This window comes from Eptatretus burgeri, chromosome 7 (assembly GCF_056783735.1).
Source record: "Eptatretus burgeri isolate ZD-2024b chromosome 7, Ebu_testis_v1, whole genome shotgun sequence".
Taxonomy (NCBI): Eukaryota; Metazoa; Chordata; class Myxini; order Myxiniformes; family Myxinidae; genus Eptatretus; species Eptatretus burgeri.
This window is the reverse complement of record NC_140967.1, coordinates 4,230,042-4,246,043: the sequence shown is the minus strand read 5'-3', so window position 1 is coordinate 4,246,043 and position 16,002 is coordinate 4,230,042. Positions and strand designations below refer to the sequence as shown.

Sequence of the window (16,002 nt, the reverse complement as noted above, 5' to 3'; positions counted from 1 at the left end):
TTCAGGTTCAGAGTTTATTTTGCGTTTTATCAACGGTGTGCAGAAATTAAATAAATGAATAAAAACGGAGACACCCAGAGTTTAGGTGTGTGGCATATATAGAGTCTCGTGGCTCTGAACACCCCATTAAACACAAAAGCAGCAGAAGAAGAAGAACACCTGGTCTAACATCAAAAGAAAAATTATTCACAATAGCTAGAATCTAGTAATGGAGCACCCACCTCAAATAATCTTGTGTGGCAAGCTTCCCTCGTATGTCGCGTTCAGGAGGAAGATACTGCCCAAAGACAAGTTTCCACCCGGCGTCACTGTTCGTGTGTAGCAGAAGGGGTGGATAGATGAGGGCCTTGTTGTGGTGACTATCTTTTTACATTCATCATTTTCTACATAAACATCCAATGCAGGCAGAATTAATCCACCAAGCTTGTTCCTTACAAGCTGATGTGATGCGAGCAAATGCTGGATAACGGGGGCATGGTTTAAAAACCATTTTCAATCCTGAGTACTTTTCTATACGGGGGCAGGAAATGGATAGAAAAGAAGGAAGAAGAAGAACCGCACGAGAGCGAGGAGCCATGTGGGACAGTGAAGCTTTAAGAAGTACCCATGCTGCTCAGTTCTTTTGGCTTCCTTTTGTTCTCTTCATTCTTCCTGGCTCTCTTCGTTTTCCTTTGTTTCTATCAACAGTTCCGAACTTGCTTCCCACGGATTACTTGCGTCGCCCAGATGAACTTTTTACTTCGCAGGCCTTTGGACTCGACCCAGGTTTCGAGGAACATTTTGCTGCATCTCGGTAGAATCAGCACAGACGAACTTTCCTATTTCCCGGACTTCGTAATTTCATCAGTTGAAAAAAAAAATCAACATTTCATGACGTTTCCCGCGGGATTTTCGACCCGGATTTTGAGGAGCGTTGGCCTTGTGCATCTTGGTTGAACTTTCACCATTACTCCCATCGCTATGTTTGCTGAGCATTATGTTGACTGGGAGACTGCCGACGTTCATCGGGAGGATGAGAAAGATCGACCTTCCGATGATCTGCGACTGGATCGTCAAGGTGTGGGAGGAGATACCGTCGGACATCATAAAGCAAGCATTTCTGAAATGTGGCATCTCCAACAACATGGATGGCACACCGGATGACATCATTGTGAGGAGGAGGTTGCAAATGACAGTGACAGTGACGGGGACTTGCTCTACCGTGATTCGGACAAGGAGTTACGTGTCCTCTTTGACGAGGAAAGCATTGATGAGGATTTCCTCGGATTTAGCTGAAGAGCTTCATCAAACCCAAATGGCCCTTTTCAGGGCCACAAGTCCACAATAAATATGTATGATACCGGAACGAATCTCTTTTCTTCATTTTTCTAGGAATAAAAGAATCCCCTTTATAAAATTAATAAATAAGAAAGAAAAACAAAAACTTCATGGTGTCCTCTCCTCTCTCTTCAACTTCTTGAAAATGAGAATAAGAATGTTAGACAAAATGAAGCGGACATGGGAGTGAGCATGTCGATAACTCAATGGCTTCGTTCCGTACAAATTTAATGTCCAAACGTATTTAGATGTAGATCAGAAAATAAAATGATCAATATATTCATTTATTTTGAGGGTGAAAAACATCGGTGCGGTTAATATGGTATTTGCTACTTCACTGTAAGATCAACTCATCACTTTCTTATAATGGAGAGGTATAGAGGAGGAATCACCGTAACCTCAAAGAGGTTTCGGTTCATGCTGTCCAAGATGAGCAGATTCGGCGAGTTTAAGCATACAGTAACCTCTTGATTTATGCTGCAGTTTCATTCTTGAAGATAATTGTGTCAATTAAAACTAATTTCCCCATAAGAAATAATGTAATCGGTGGAGGTTAGGGGTTGTGCTGCCTCAACCCCCATCTTTATTGTCCTATTTTTACTATTATGGTGGTTTATTTTTTAAATTGTAATGTTTAACATATAAACAACGAAAAATTGTGGAAAAAAAAATACAGCCAACTGCTGCATGTAATAAATTCTATCAACGAAAAATAGAACAAATAGAGCTACATTCAAAGTGTAGCGCCCCATGCCAAATAAATAACAAATCCTCCAGCACGTGACATTGCTGGGGCGCCTTCGGCACCCAACGATGCCGCTGTGCAGCACATGGAGACGGAATTGGGAGGGAGCGGCAATTATTGATTGACAATTAAAATAATTAATTTCTTAATGTCAGGTCAGGTCAGGTCAGGTTCGATCTGTGACCTGCTACAGGTACCATGTAAACCTGTACTAACCTGTTCCATGGTCGGGTTGTCGGCGACTAAACCGTCTCCCCCACCAGGTTTTCTGGTGAGGAGGGTGTTTGGATATGGACACCCAGCAGGATTAAAAACAAAACCTGTCAAAGGGCGGAGGAGCTCCTTGTGAGCCAACGGCCATCCATATCTAGTGCCCAACTGTGTCTGCGGACGTCCTCCTGCAGTTGGGTTACTTCTTATTAGGAGGTTGGTGGCAGGATTTGCACTCCAGCCACCGTAAAACGCTTCATTCCGCAAAACGCAAAAACGCAAAAAAATCTGAAAACCCACTCCGTGGGAGTACCTCCTGTGCAGCTTCCCTTCGCAGGGCAGCTCACCGGATGATGGGATTGGGGCAAAGCCTTCGGGACCCCCAATCTTTGATAAGAGGGAAACCACGGGGTAACATCCCTGGGTCAGATTGTGGGAGAGTGTCGGAGTGGTGCTGAGGTGTCGTCCACCAGACGGTGGTCTCCTTGGGTTAACCTGAGGCGGTCCCTTCGGGTGGGTGCCTGGAATGTCCTATCCCTAAGAGAGGATGATCACCTGTCTCTGTTATCATCTGAGCTCAAGCGTTTGGACATCGGGATTGCAGCTCTCTCTGAGGTTCGGAGACCGGATTGCGGCGAGATAATGGTGGGTGGTTACACCTACTATTGGTCTGGTCGCTCTGATGGTTACCATACCCAAGGAGTTGCTGTAGCTGTGTCCAATAAGCTGACCCCAATGATAACTGAGGTAACACCGGTCAACGAGCGTATTATGAGATTAAGGATTCGTCACTCCTTAGGTGTCATTTCCCTGGTCTCTATTTATGCTCCGACTGAGGCGAGTGATCTTACCGTGAAGGATGCATTCTACGCCACACTCGAGTCTGTGGTTGATCAGTGCCCCAGACGAGATACACTTCTAGTCTTGGGGGATTTCAATGCATCGACTGGAACTGATAGGGATGGTTATGAGGTGTGTGTTGGTCCCCATGGGTCAGGAACTATGAACCAGGAATAGCACTAAGTTCCTTGACTTTGCAAGAAGTCATGGACTTAGGGTGGCTGGTTCATGGTTTCAGCGCCCGCAAGCTCATCGCTGGACTTGGTATTCCAACGCTGGCGGTGTGGCAAAGGAGATTGACCATGTCCTCATTGACGGTCGTTGGAGGATGATCCAGAACTGCAGGGTCTACCGGAGTGCTCAGTTCCTCAATACTGACCACAGGCTTGTTGTAGCAACTCTAAAGCTGCACCTTAAATCCTGGAGAATGGTACCATCCCAGCCTAGGCTGGATGTTGCCAAGCTCAGGGATGAGAGAGTAGCTGAGGAGTTTGCGAACAGGCTGAGTGGACACTTGGGGGTCTGGGTGCTTTGGGGGTCCTGAAGAGTTGTGGAGCACCTTCAAGACCACCGTCCTTGATGTTGCCGGTGGATGCCTTGGAGTTCACCGCAGGGCAAAGAAGAATTTTGTCTCTCAAGGGACACTGGATACCATTGACCAGAGTCGCAGGGCCAGGCTGAATGGCAGAGCTGAGCTGTTCAGGGAGCTGAGGCGTAAAACTGTACGTGCACTGAGGGTGGACAAGGAGGCCTATGTGCGAGGAATCTGTGAGGGGGTAGAGCATCACCTGTGGACAGGTGATTCTCGTCCCGCTTACAGGGAATTCGCGCATTGCGTTCATCCAAGCCCATCCCTCGGAGCACTGCAGTTCGAGCAGAGAGTGGTAGGCTCTTGACAGAGGAGTCTGAAGTGAAGGCCCGCTGGGCCGGTTACTTTGAGCGGTTGTACCAGGCTGATCCCCAGCTGTCGAGTTGGACGTCAAGGGTGTTACAATCCCTGTTGCTGACCCTCGAATCAACTGTGGTCCACCATCGCTTGTGGAAACACGGGCTGCGGTGAACCAGTTGAAACGGGGCAAAGCTCCAGGGATCTGTGGCATCCATGCTGAACTTCTCAAGGCTGGTGGAAATGCTGCACTCGCGTCGTTGCATGCAGTTTTGTGCTCTGCCTGGAACACAGGCATCATCCCAACTGACTGGAAGAGGGGCCTTGTTGTCCCTCTCTGGAAAGGGAAGGGTGATCGCCAAGACTGCAACAACTACCGAGGGGTGACGCTGCTCTCAGGGCCGGGCAAGGTCTTTGCTCGGATAATTCTTGATAGGGTTCGCCACCATCTGCTTGAGCACCAGCGTCCAGAGCAGTCAGGCTTTACACCAAAGAGGTCAACGATTGACCGTATCCTTGCTCTTCGTGTCCTCACTGAACGCAGACGAGAGTTTCGGCAGGGGCTGCTTGCAGCCTATGTTGATCTCTGTAAAGCGTTCGATTCAGTGAATCGGGATGTCCTCTGGAGGATTCTTGGTCTTCGTGGGGTGCCACCGAAACTGATCGATCTGATGTCTGAACTCTACTCTGGTACTGAGAGTGCTGTGAAGTGTGGTGGTACCGCCTCTGACTTATTTCCAGTTGTTACTGGAGTTCGTCAGGGATGTGTACTTGCACCCACAATTTTCAGGACATGAATGGTGTGCATTTTTGGGAGGATGTCGGAGAGAGATCAAGTTGCGGTGCATCGTTTGGCAATGTCAAGATCTCGGACCTTGATTTTGCAGATGATGCAGTCATCTTTGCGGAGACTTTAGACATCCTCTTGGGGGCCCTCGAGGTGCTGAATGAGGAGTCGGAGCCGTTGGGATTACGGATTTCTTGGGTCAAAACAAAGATCCAGGCTTTCGGTGACATCTTGGATGCTGCTGTCCTGTCTGTGTCTGTTTGTGGTGAGGATGTTGAGGTCGTGGATAGATTCACTTACCTTGGCAGTGATATTCATGTCTCCGCAGGTTGTGAGCCGGAGGTCAATAGACGTCTGGGTCGGGCCTGGGGAGTCATGGATTCACTGGATCATGGGGTGTGGCGCTGCCGGTACCTGTGCGGGAGGACGAAAGTCCGAGTCTTCAGGTCCTTGGTACTTCCAGTCTTGCTCTATGGGTGCGAGACTTGGACTTTGACCAAGGATCTGAGACGGAGACTTAATTCCTTTGGTACCAGGTCTCTTCGGAGAATCCTTGGCTATCGCTGGTCGGATTTTGTGTCCAACGAGCGGTTGCTGAGAGAGACTCGGATGAGATTTGTTACCTGCATAGTCCGTGAGCGTCAGCTGCGGCTGTATGGACATGTGGCTCGTTTTCCTGACGCTGATCCTGCTCACCAGATTCTCTCAGCGAGGGAGTCTCATGAGTGGAGGAGGCCAGTGGGCCGACCACGTGCCTCATGGTTGCAGCAGGTTGACCATCATCTCAAGGAGATGGGGATGGGCCTGGCATCTGCCTGGGGGATGGCCAGACGGAGGCCCCTGGAGTACCGGCGGAAAGTGGACGCAGCGACGCGCTGTTCTGGCACATGCTCCCATACCTGACCTGAATTTCTTAATTAATTGGCTAATAGCATACCTAAACCAGCAGTTTCATCCGAATCTTTAACTTTTTGAAAATTAAGCAATTAATTAAAAGATGTAATAATTAATATATTAATTAATTCATCAATAAATCAAAAATACCCTTTCGAGCAAAATCACTTTTTTTGTTGGATACAATATCGAGGCTCGTATGAGAGCCAACACAGAACGTACAACAAGGGGAGCAGGAGACAATAGGGGTGGGAGAGAGAAGAAAAAAACAGTGGGTAACAGAGACATTAGGATATCTGTGGAAGGGAGAGGGATGGGGCAGGGAACATGGGGTATACACTATACAAGGTGGACATTACAGGGACTTTCAGGAAGGAAAGCAGGGAATTTGAAGGAGGTGAGTTTGGGGTGAATTAACGGGAGTAGAAAGGATCATGGTTTTGGTTGGGGGACGATAAGAGGTGGTGGTGAACAGCTGTTTTGAAGACCTGGAGGGAAGAGTGGGACTGAAGAGAGTGTTTGAGTTTATTCCAAAGGTGGGCAAAAGAGAGGAATGAAAGGGTGTAGGTGAGCAGTGATTCGTGATTTTGGTAGTTTTACCAGAAGGAAGTTGCTGGCGGACCTTGAGTGCCCTGTGGAAATATGGGGGGGGCACAGATAGAGATAGATCACCCCCCTCACCCCCCCTGCTCTATCACAGATAGAGCAGGGGGGGCGAGGGGGGTGAGACCAGAGAAGAGACGGACCTGCCTGCGGTGAGAGTGAGAGACCCAAAGACTCAGCCTCATTGTGGGAGATACCAATGATCCTAAATGCCTTGGTTTCCACAGCGTGAAGCTGAGAAATGTGAGACAGGAGCACCAGCCCACAGGGAAAAGTAGTACTCCATCAGGCTGCGGACTAAAGCTTTATACGTGGTCAGGAGCTCACGTATTCCAAGGAAGGACTTTGCACGATTGAAGATACCCAGTCGGTGACTGGCTTTGCAGGCCAGGTTGGAAATGTGGCTTTCCCAGGAAAGATCATGGCAGATCGTGAGACCCAGAAGCTTGAATGAAAGTACTTCTTCAAGAGGAAACCTTTCAAGAGGAAGCAGCGATGTTTCGCTGCTTTAAACTTGGTCACTATCGTGTCTAAAGAGCAGCTTCCTAGCTCAAAAGGTGCCTGAGATATTGCCCAGATTAGAAAGAAAATTAATAAGAAATTCGTAAATCGATAATTATGTAATTGATTAATAAAAAAATAATACTGTTTTTGCCAAAGCACTTGTTCACTATTTTGCCCAAATTTCAGCTTCCTGGCTCAAAGGATGGCTGAGATATCACCTAAACAAACAAACAACCAAACAGAGTGAAAATTGAGTACGCCCTTTCCGCATGCATTGTTGCCGGGCGCCGAAGACATCGTGCAGCACCTGGAGATTGAATAGGGAGTGGCAGTGTCCAAAAATGAAAGAGTTAACACTATGTTGGCTGCTGCTGATGGTGTCTTGCTGGAAATAGTGGAGGGGAAGGGAGTGGAAGAGTTATGCAGGAGGGGGATCATCAGGGTTGGATAAGCCTGGTGTTGGCTTCACGGTTCAGGTGGCTGGCTTAAAATCCCTGTCGTGATGTTGAATTAACACGGATCGGCAAAATGAGTACCAGCTTCATGATAACGTGACATTCCACCAGTGGCACAGCCTCGCCTCCAGAAAATGATGCAGCCAAACAGCAACAGGCTGCATACAAATGAATAAATAAAATAAATCTGTGTCAAATGACCTGGGTGAAGATGGTGGTGTTGATGATGGCGATGGACGTTGAATTGGAGACGGCACGAGATGCGGTTTATCTCGCTGACCGCTAGATGTTGAAGGCTCATCAGCATCGTCCTTCGGATGTTCTTTCCCTTCCTTCAGTGTTGCCTCCCAAAAGCAATGTGAAGCGATGCTTTGCTGCTTTAAACCCAGGTGAGAAATGTACGTCTGACGTGTCATCCTGATCCAATGTCGGCTCGTCTCAAGAACGTCAAAATTGTTTTGGAGAATATCCACCTTCCTCAATAATGTCCTTGAGAAACGCAGGAAGCTTCTCGGCGGCAATGGTGTTGGCAGCAGCAGCCTCTCTGGTCATCTTTAACCTCCGCCATCGAAGATCGGAGGTTACTGTTTTCACCCCCTTTCTGGTTGTTTGTTTATTTGTTTGTTTGTTTGTGAACAGTATTACTCGTCGACGGATTTCGACGAAACTTGGTGGGGCGGTTAGGTATGGTCCAAGGATCATGCCATTCGATCTTGGACTTGCCCCCCCCCCCAACAAAATTTTTTGCAACTTTTTTTTCAACAAAATTTCGATTTCTTTTTTTTGCATTTATACATGTTTTAAGTGATTTCCAACCCCCCCCCCCCAAAAAAAAATGTTGGAGAAAAGAACTATAACTGTCAGCACTGTTGACATCATATTTAATGAATAAGATATAAGGTTCACTTGAGTGACCCAGCAGTATTGGCAGCGGAGGTTTTGCACTCTCCGGAGTGTACCCCCTCTAGTTTTTTAATGTTGTGATGGTTGTAGCGCTTCCGAATGTTCGATACCACCCAGATCGAGTGTGAATTGGCTTCACTTCACCATCATGACTTACCAAGTCTTTTTAAATGTTTCTGGCCTTTTGCTTCGACCACAAGCATGCTGATAGGCACATTTTCCTGGTTTTGGTGTTCAATCCATGTGCTGAGCATGCGTTCCAATTTTTTTCCCCCATAATGGAACTTCTTGCATGTGATGTTTTTGTAGCGTTCACGGAGGTTCCACATTTAGCTCTTTCTTTTATTTTTTTCCAGACTACCTATTTCTTATTGTTCACAATGTGGACTCGCTAAGGCCTGGCACACACTTACTTATCAGCTCTTTCATACCGTCTTAAAACATCCATTTTTACTTCAATCGTGATGTCCTTCCTGTCTTTTGCCCACACCACCAACCTTGCTACTCCACGGACGCTTTCCAGTCGTGATTGCAAGGGTTACGCTTATTGCAGTGGCACAATTCGCATGCAAAGTGGGAAACTCCTCACTAGACGCATCCATCCAAGATGGATGGTTGCCAAAAATTGAGGGGGCAGGAAGGCAATCAGCCAGCATCTGGCTGTTATCGCGAACATGTCTTCATGTTGATGAGTGCGAAAATTTGATCACAGCGTCACTGCGATTTACACTCGAGTCATGTAATTCCAATAGCTCGTGAACGTAAATTAATAAATGGTATAAATGACACACGCACAATTCCAAAAACACGCAAGCAGAACACTCTTAAAATGTGAGCTTATAGTATATTCTTTTATTGTGTTAATTCTTAAATATATGTGGAAATATTACGGGCCCAGACCGGGAATCAAACCCGGGCCCTCTGGCAAAAACCGTACCAGTGCTCTGCCATCTGAGCTATCTGGGCGACCCACTGGCTGAGCAACGCAATTCTTCCACGTATACAGGGGCCACTCTCTTTCTATCCTGTTCTATCCTGTTCTATCCTGTTCTATCCCTCATTATATTACTACTCCCCCTGTGGTGTTTGACAGTGACCATGGATGTGTTCCCCCACAGGTGGGAGTGCCAAGCTGCTCGGGGACTGTTCCCCGAGCTGCTCTTATTGTTGGCAGCGAGTGCCCCGGAAGCAGTGGGGGAAAGAGAGTGGCCCCTGTATATGTGGAAGAATTGCGTTGCTCAGCCAGTGGGTCGCCCAGATAGCTCAGATGGCAGAGCACTGGTACACTCAGCCAGTGGGTCACCCAGATAGCTCAGATGGCAGAGCACTGGTACGGTTTGCCAGAGGACCTGGGTTCGATTCCTGGTCTGGGCAGATAATTTTTTCCATATATATTTATGAAGGTTCCATCCTGTTCATCTCTCATTGTGTTAATTGTTGAATGAACGAATGATTCAGGCTGTTAGTAACTTGAATTACTTTGGCTTTTTGTTGTCTCGGAGATTGTTTACCCACCTAACCCTACCCGTCCCATGTGTACAATGGCCGACTATTTTATTTATTTATTTTTAATTGGCGTTTTTGTGCTGCCAGGTAATTGTGCTTATGAAGTTTGTCTTCATGTTTTTACTGAGCCTGAACGATCCTCCACATTGAGTTTCCTGTTGGATATCATCAAAGAAAGATGGGAGAGGGGTTCAATCTAATCCTGAACCAAGGCTGGAATTTTAGATTCTGTCCAAGATTATCTGCTTACATCAGCGCACAATGATCTGCTTACATCATCATCATTGCCCATTTTATATCTGTAGGAAAACTGTGTCCGGAAGAACTGGAAATATGACAATAAGTACTTCCTATTAGTTTGCAAGGGGTCTTCTTTTTATTGCTTGTATTTGCATGCAAGTGTGCTGGAAATTCTGACCTTTCTCTTCTGCACACACCTTTCTGAACTTACACCTCCCACAACCCTACCTGTCCCATGTGTACAATGGTGACGTGAGATCCAACGTTTGCAAGCAGATAGGACAACAGATGGCTTGAATATAATGTTGATCGAAGGATGTTACCCACCATGGGAAGTAAGGAGTGTTTATTCGATGCATCGTTCCACCTGTCCACTGACGCAGAATGGCACTAGCCTTCACCAGTATGACTAGTTACCCATACCAGCCGAAAGGACAGCCAACTTAAGGTCCCTCCAAAGATATACATACTAATTGATGCAATTCTTTTCTTATGAATTACCAGGGTGGTCGTTTTTGGTCTGGTATGAAATCCAGACACACGTGTGCGTGCGTGCGTGCGCTCACTGAATTATTCTGTCAGCATTTAATATACGCGACAATACATTTTGGGTAAAGCGATCGACGTTCAAACTTTGTCACAACAAAATATCTACCCCTGGCAATTCTTGAGTGCACTGTAATTTGTTTTGATGATATCCATCCAGATCTTTTGTCCAAGTATGTCTCACTATGTCTCTTCGAAAGGACCGTTTACAAAACCCCCCCATCCACTTTCTCAACAATCCTCTGGAAGAAGTCTTTTCTTTCAAGCTTCTGGGTCTCACTATCTGCCATGACCTTTCCTGGGAAAGTCACATTTCCAACCTTGCCTCAAAAGCCAGTCGCCGACTGGGAATCCTCCGTCGTGCAAAGTCCTTCCTCGGCCCTCTTGAGCTCCTGACCACTTACAAAGCTTTTGTCCGTAGCCTGATGGAGTACTGCTCTCCCCTCTGGGCTGGTGCTCCTGCCTCCCACCTTTCTCGACTTCACGCTGTCGAAACCAGGGCTTTTAAGATCATTGGCATCTCCCGCAATGAAGCTGAGTCTTTGGGCCTCTCACTCAATCACCGCAGGTTGGTCGGTGGTCTTTCTGTCTTCTACCGACTCCTCTCCAGCCTTGCCCCCCTGCTCTCTCTGCGATTTGTCCCAACCACATTTCCACAGGGCGCTCAAGGTCCGCCAACAACCCCCTTCTGGTAAAACTACCAAAATCACGAATCACTGCTCATCTTCACTCTTTCATTCCTCTTTTTTCCTGCCTTTGGAATAAACTTCCTCACTCTATTCTTTCCCATTCTTCCCTTCAGGCTTTCAAAACAGCTGTTCACCACCACCTCTTATCTTCCCCCATCCAAATCCTCGATCTTTTCTACCCCCGATAATCCACCCAAGCCCACTTCCTTCAATTCTCCTGCTTTCCTTCCTGAAAGTCCCTTTAATGTCCATCTTCCCCTCGCCATGTTCCCCGTCCCATCCCCATCCCTCTCCCTTCCACAGTTCACCTGTGTCTGTTCCCCAATGTTTTGTCCCTTCCACTCCCGCCCCTCTTGTCTCATGCCTCCTTGCTGTGAGTTGTGTGTTAGCTCTCATACGAGCCTCGACCAAGGTATACAAAAAAAAAAAAAAAAAAAAAAAAAAAAAAAAAAAAAAAAAAGTATTGTTCAGACCTCTGGCTTTATAAATATGGACTTGTACATTGAGGGTTCAAAAGCATTTTCCTGCTTTCCATGCCCTTTAACCGTGCAACCTTTTTCTAATTCCGTGTCTGCTCGGCCAAGTCGGCGCTGCACTGTCAGGACGAACCCTGGGCATGCGGCCTGATTTTGCTGTGCTTTTGCTTTTTCTCTTTTTTTTTTTTTTCTTCAGATTAAACAGCTTGTGTGGCAGCGTTGCTGTTGAATTGGCAATGCACTTTGTGAAGCTTTTCAAGAGATCGATTTGATTTTGTGACGGACTTTTAAAACACCTGTAGATTTAATTTGACAGATCTTTTTACTGTTGTTCAAGTGCAATCGTTTTATCGATTTAAAGTTCTCAGAAACCGGGGCTAATTTTCTGCTGCCTTTTACATTTGTTTAGGACTGTGGTAGCCCCGTGCTTTTTGGTGCCTCTCCGCCGCGCTGCCTGCAGCCGACTGCTCGCTGCCCGCGAGGCCGCTTCCCTTGCCCGGCCTTTGAGCATGCCTCGCCCTGCAAGCGACACAAGCACATTTTTGCCGATGGAGGCCGCAGGCCTAGCCTCGACTTTGAGAAGATGCAACAGGTAAATGTCTTTACGGTGGGTTGAGGTAGCCAGGTATTCAAATAGCCGATCGAGCTCGAGTGTACCGAGACATCGTGAGAAGGTGTTTATGGCATATCGGTACTATGTTACCCAAATATTTATTGCATGTAACATTAGTGTTTGGTGGAATAAATGTGCTCGGTGACACTTGGATTTTTATCTTCCTGCTAAAGAGCCAGTGTGCACAGAATATTTTTAGTTTCGAAATTGTTCAAAAAGTTTGATTTGTTTATTTGGAAGAGTTTATTGCTTTTTTGTGGGGGGGGGAGTCACCACCCGTGATCAAGTCAAAACGTGAGGCGATTGAGAAAGCAGTCTGTCTTTTATGAAAAGGGTGCATAAACCACCTGGAATAGTACGATACGGTCCTGAGGACAAACATCAGAGTGTGTTCTATCCCCCCCCCTTTTTTCCAAACATTATAAATCTAGGGATTCAAAATTCCAGAAAAGTGAAATTAACGTATAACGAATTGGTTCCCTAATTTGTACAATACGTTAAAGTATAATTCTGTATATTGATTCATCGTGTAACGAAGGACGTGTAGATTTGATCACCAAAACTGTCTTCCCATTTTTGTCCCTGTTTGGTTATTATTGGTAACATGCCGAGTTATTATAATGGTGCAAGATGTTATTTTACACTGATAAATAATTATAATGAACGGTTATTTAATTATTAACACGTTTCATTGCACTGCTGTTGTAGAAGCTTCAGAACTCCTTCATAAAACTCGTTTGGGTACCCATTTAGCAATGACGTCGACCATTTGGTTTTTATCTCCAAGCTGACAGCACTGTCTCTGTTTTCTCAGAATAGAACCTGCTTCATGTTTTTGTGGGACAATTTGTTGAATCCTACTACTACTAATCCGCATGCCCAGCTAAGGGGTGTAGTGATGTGTTGGGGGGGGGGGGGCGGGGAGGGGAGAATCTGTGGGGTTGACCCTTTTTCACTTCATTCCCTTTGGACAGGGGGAACGTGAGGTTAAGGCAAGAATTTGTAATTGGTTCTGGGTGCTGGTGATAGCTCACCTATTCTTCGCGACAAAAACCAAAAACTCTGGTATCTGTAACGTTCACCAACTAATGTAAGCAAACGGGGCGCCCTTTTAACGTCCATCCGAGGGACGGCACTCACATTAATGCATCACCCTACCTGTGAAACACCGGGATGATTATTTATAGCTGGGTCAGGATTCAAACCCAGGAATTTTGTGAATCAGGAATGGCTTTATGGGTCCAATTTGGTGGGATGTGGTACCATGTGGCTCAGCTCACCGATTCTACCCCGACCAGGTGAGGCTTACCCTTGGCGATTGCTTTGTGATCGCAGATATTTACTGGTGGAAGGGGGTTATGTTTTCACTCCTGTCTGTCTCTGTCCTGTCTGTCTGTTTCTTTGTCAACTGCCTACATATCACAATTTTAAACTGATCTTCACGAAACTTCACCACATGGTAGAATTTGCCATTAGCAAGAAGCCTCTTGTTTTTGAGGTCTAAAGGTCAACAACGAAGGTGGTATTTGTAAAATCCTCAACTTTCGTCCCATTGACTTGAAAATTGAAGAGTATTTGCATTCCAGGTCATTGAGTTCAACCACCAATTATTTTTGAGGTCAACTTAGGCCGAATTTCTAAAATTGTCAATTTTCATCTGATTGGCTTTAAATTTGAAGAGGAGTTGCATATTGCATCACTGGATTGGGAAACCCACTATTTTTGAGGTCAAAAGGTCAAAGGTAAACTCAAGGTCAAACTTCTAAAATCAATTTCAATCTGAAAAAGAATTTGGGGAGGGGCGGTGGGGGGGGATTGGATTTTGCATGTATCGTGCTTAGCACGACATCTTTTTCTTGTTTGTTTGTGTGCAGGATATCTCAAAAAGTTGTGGACAGATTTGGATGAAATTTGTGGGAGGTTGAGTGTGTGACTTTGACAACAAAAAATTGATTTTGGTGAAGATCGGATCCGAGAATTTTTTAAAGTGATTCTTCACCATTGAAGGATAAGGCCAAAAACGATATTTAGCACAATATCTCAAAAAGTTGTGGACAGATTCAGACGAGACTTGGTGGACACGGGTGTGTGACTCGGAAGAACCGATTCAATTTTGGTGACGATTCGGAACCGGATCCAGGCAGAGATATGTGCTCTACTTGTTACCCTTCTAGTTTATTTTGCAATTCTATTTTCATCATTTTAACCTCCATTTGTACTTGATTACATTAGATTGCTCCAACCCAAAATTAATCGAATTGCTGATGGCAGATGTCACAATCTCACGTCATTGTGCTTGTGTGGCGACACTCCTGATCGGTCTCCAGTACTTGTTGGAAGAGCAAGAAGGTTTATTTTATTTTATTTTATGTTATTTATTTCTGCATCACAATATTATTTACATTTTGAGGTGAATGCAATCCAGAAACAAAATCCTTCAAGGCATGTTTGATATTGTATTGAGATGTTGCCAATAAACCAGTCGGAGAACCTAAGCTGTGGATTTGTTGAGACCTTGAGAGTGTTTTCCAGCTTATAAAACATCACTGCTCAGCATCTCTGGTGTAAATAAGTTAACGCTCATCCTTACAAGTGTTAACTCATTGATTGTTCTTGAGACTAATGGGCCAACTCCCCCCCCCCCCCAAGGTAAAGGACATCCCATGTTATCGACCCTTCCATTATTGTGTTCCAAAACAAACATTGTGGATTTGAGTGAGGCAAAAGATTGGATTTCAGAATAATATGCTCTACAGTTGACAAAAGGCACCTAAGCTGAGTCTTTGCAAGCAATGCCCCACTATTGTCTGTGGCTTGCATACTTGCACTTGGCATCACATGTCTTTCCCAATACAACAAAAAAACCCACAAAATTTTCATCTCTCAGGAGGCTGAGTTTAGGAAGAAGTATACAGCTTTGTGTTGGAAATGAAAGGAAGGACATTGAAACTTAATCCATCCGAGAGACCATTCCATGCTGCTTAGCACTGATGATTATAATTTTCAACCTGATTCCAATGACGCACGAACACGTTCACAAGTAAAAAAAATACAAAAAACAGTCCCTATCGGTGTTCATCTTATCGGTTTTCTGGAATATGTGTTCATCTTATCGGTTTTCTCAAGCAATGGTCTTGCAATTGCTTACAGAAGCAATACACAAACTTGTTAATGAAGCCAACAGAGGATAGATGTGATCACGTGGCTCGGTGATCAGGATCGATCCGATTGATATCGAATGTTAAATCGTTGTGGTGAAAATGATAACATGTGGCGCAGAATTAAGATTGTTAAACTTCCAAACACGATGGAATACCAAGTATGGTATGCATTTGACCTGTTATTGTTATGCTAAAGGGACCATTAATTAGTTCTAACATCTAAAGCACAAACCCATAAATGCATTGACGGTAGTGTAAGGAAATATAAATCACTTTTAAAACATTAATTAATTAATTATCCAAAAGTCCACTTCAAAAAATGCTCTATTCTGTGTCTGTTTTTCATACCAAAGGCCGTGTGAAGTTTTGTTCGAGCTCCACAATCTCGATATACACGTGTTCATTTTACCAGCACTCGTTAATGCGTTGATCACTTGTGAAAGAGAATAGCAGCTGAGTCATTCCACCTCGTATCACTGGAGGCCTCCCAGTTGACCCCCTCAGATTTACTTTAAACTTTCATAAAATAGTTCACAGGTTTCAAAATGAAGCTGCGTAAAATTTTAGGTGCATAGATGCGGTCAACTCCGAGATATTGAGGGTTGAAAATGTGGTTGTGGCCGTATT

General features: G+C 45.3%; 1 protein-coding gene across 8 annotated transcripts in view; it reads left to right on the top strand.

Moving 5' to 3' along the window:
- LOC147022576 (uncharacterized) overlaps positions 1-16,002 on the top strand; it is a 157,321-nt gene that overhangs the window by 39,630 nt on the left and 101,689 nt on the right. For 7 of the 8 annotated variants that reach the window (XM_085887294.1, XM_085887290.1, XM_085887295.1 and 4 more), the window contains one exon: positions 12,011-12,193. In XM_085887294.1, the coding sequence (XP_085743420.1) occupies positions 12,011-12,193 (183 nt within the window). Of the gene's footprint in view, positions 1-12,010; positions 12,194-14,485; positions 14,710-16,002 lie in introns of those variants that run through there. The other variant, XM_085887296.1, reaches the window with a different exon arrangement.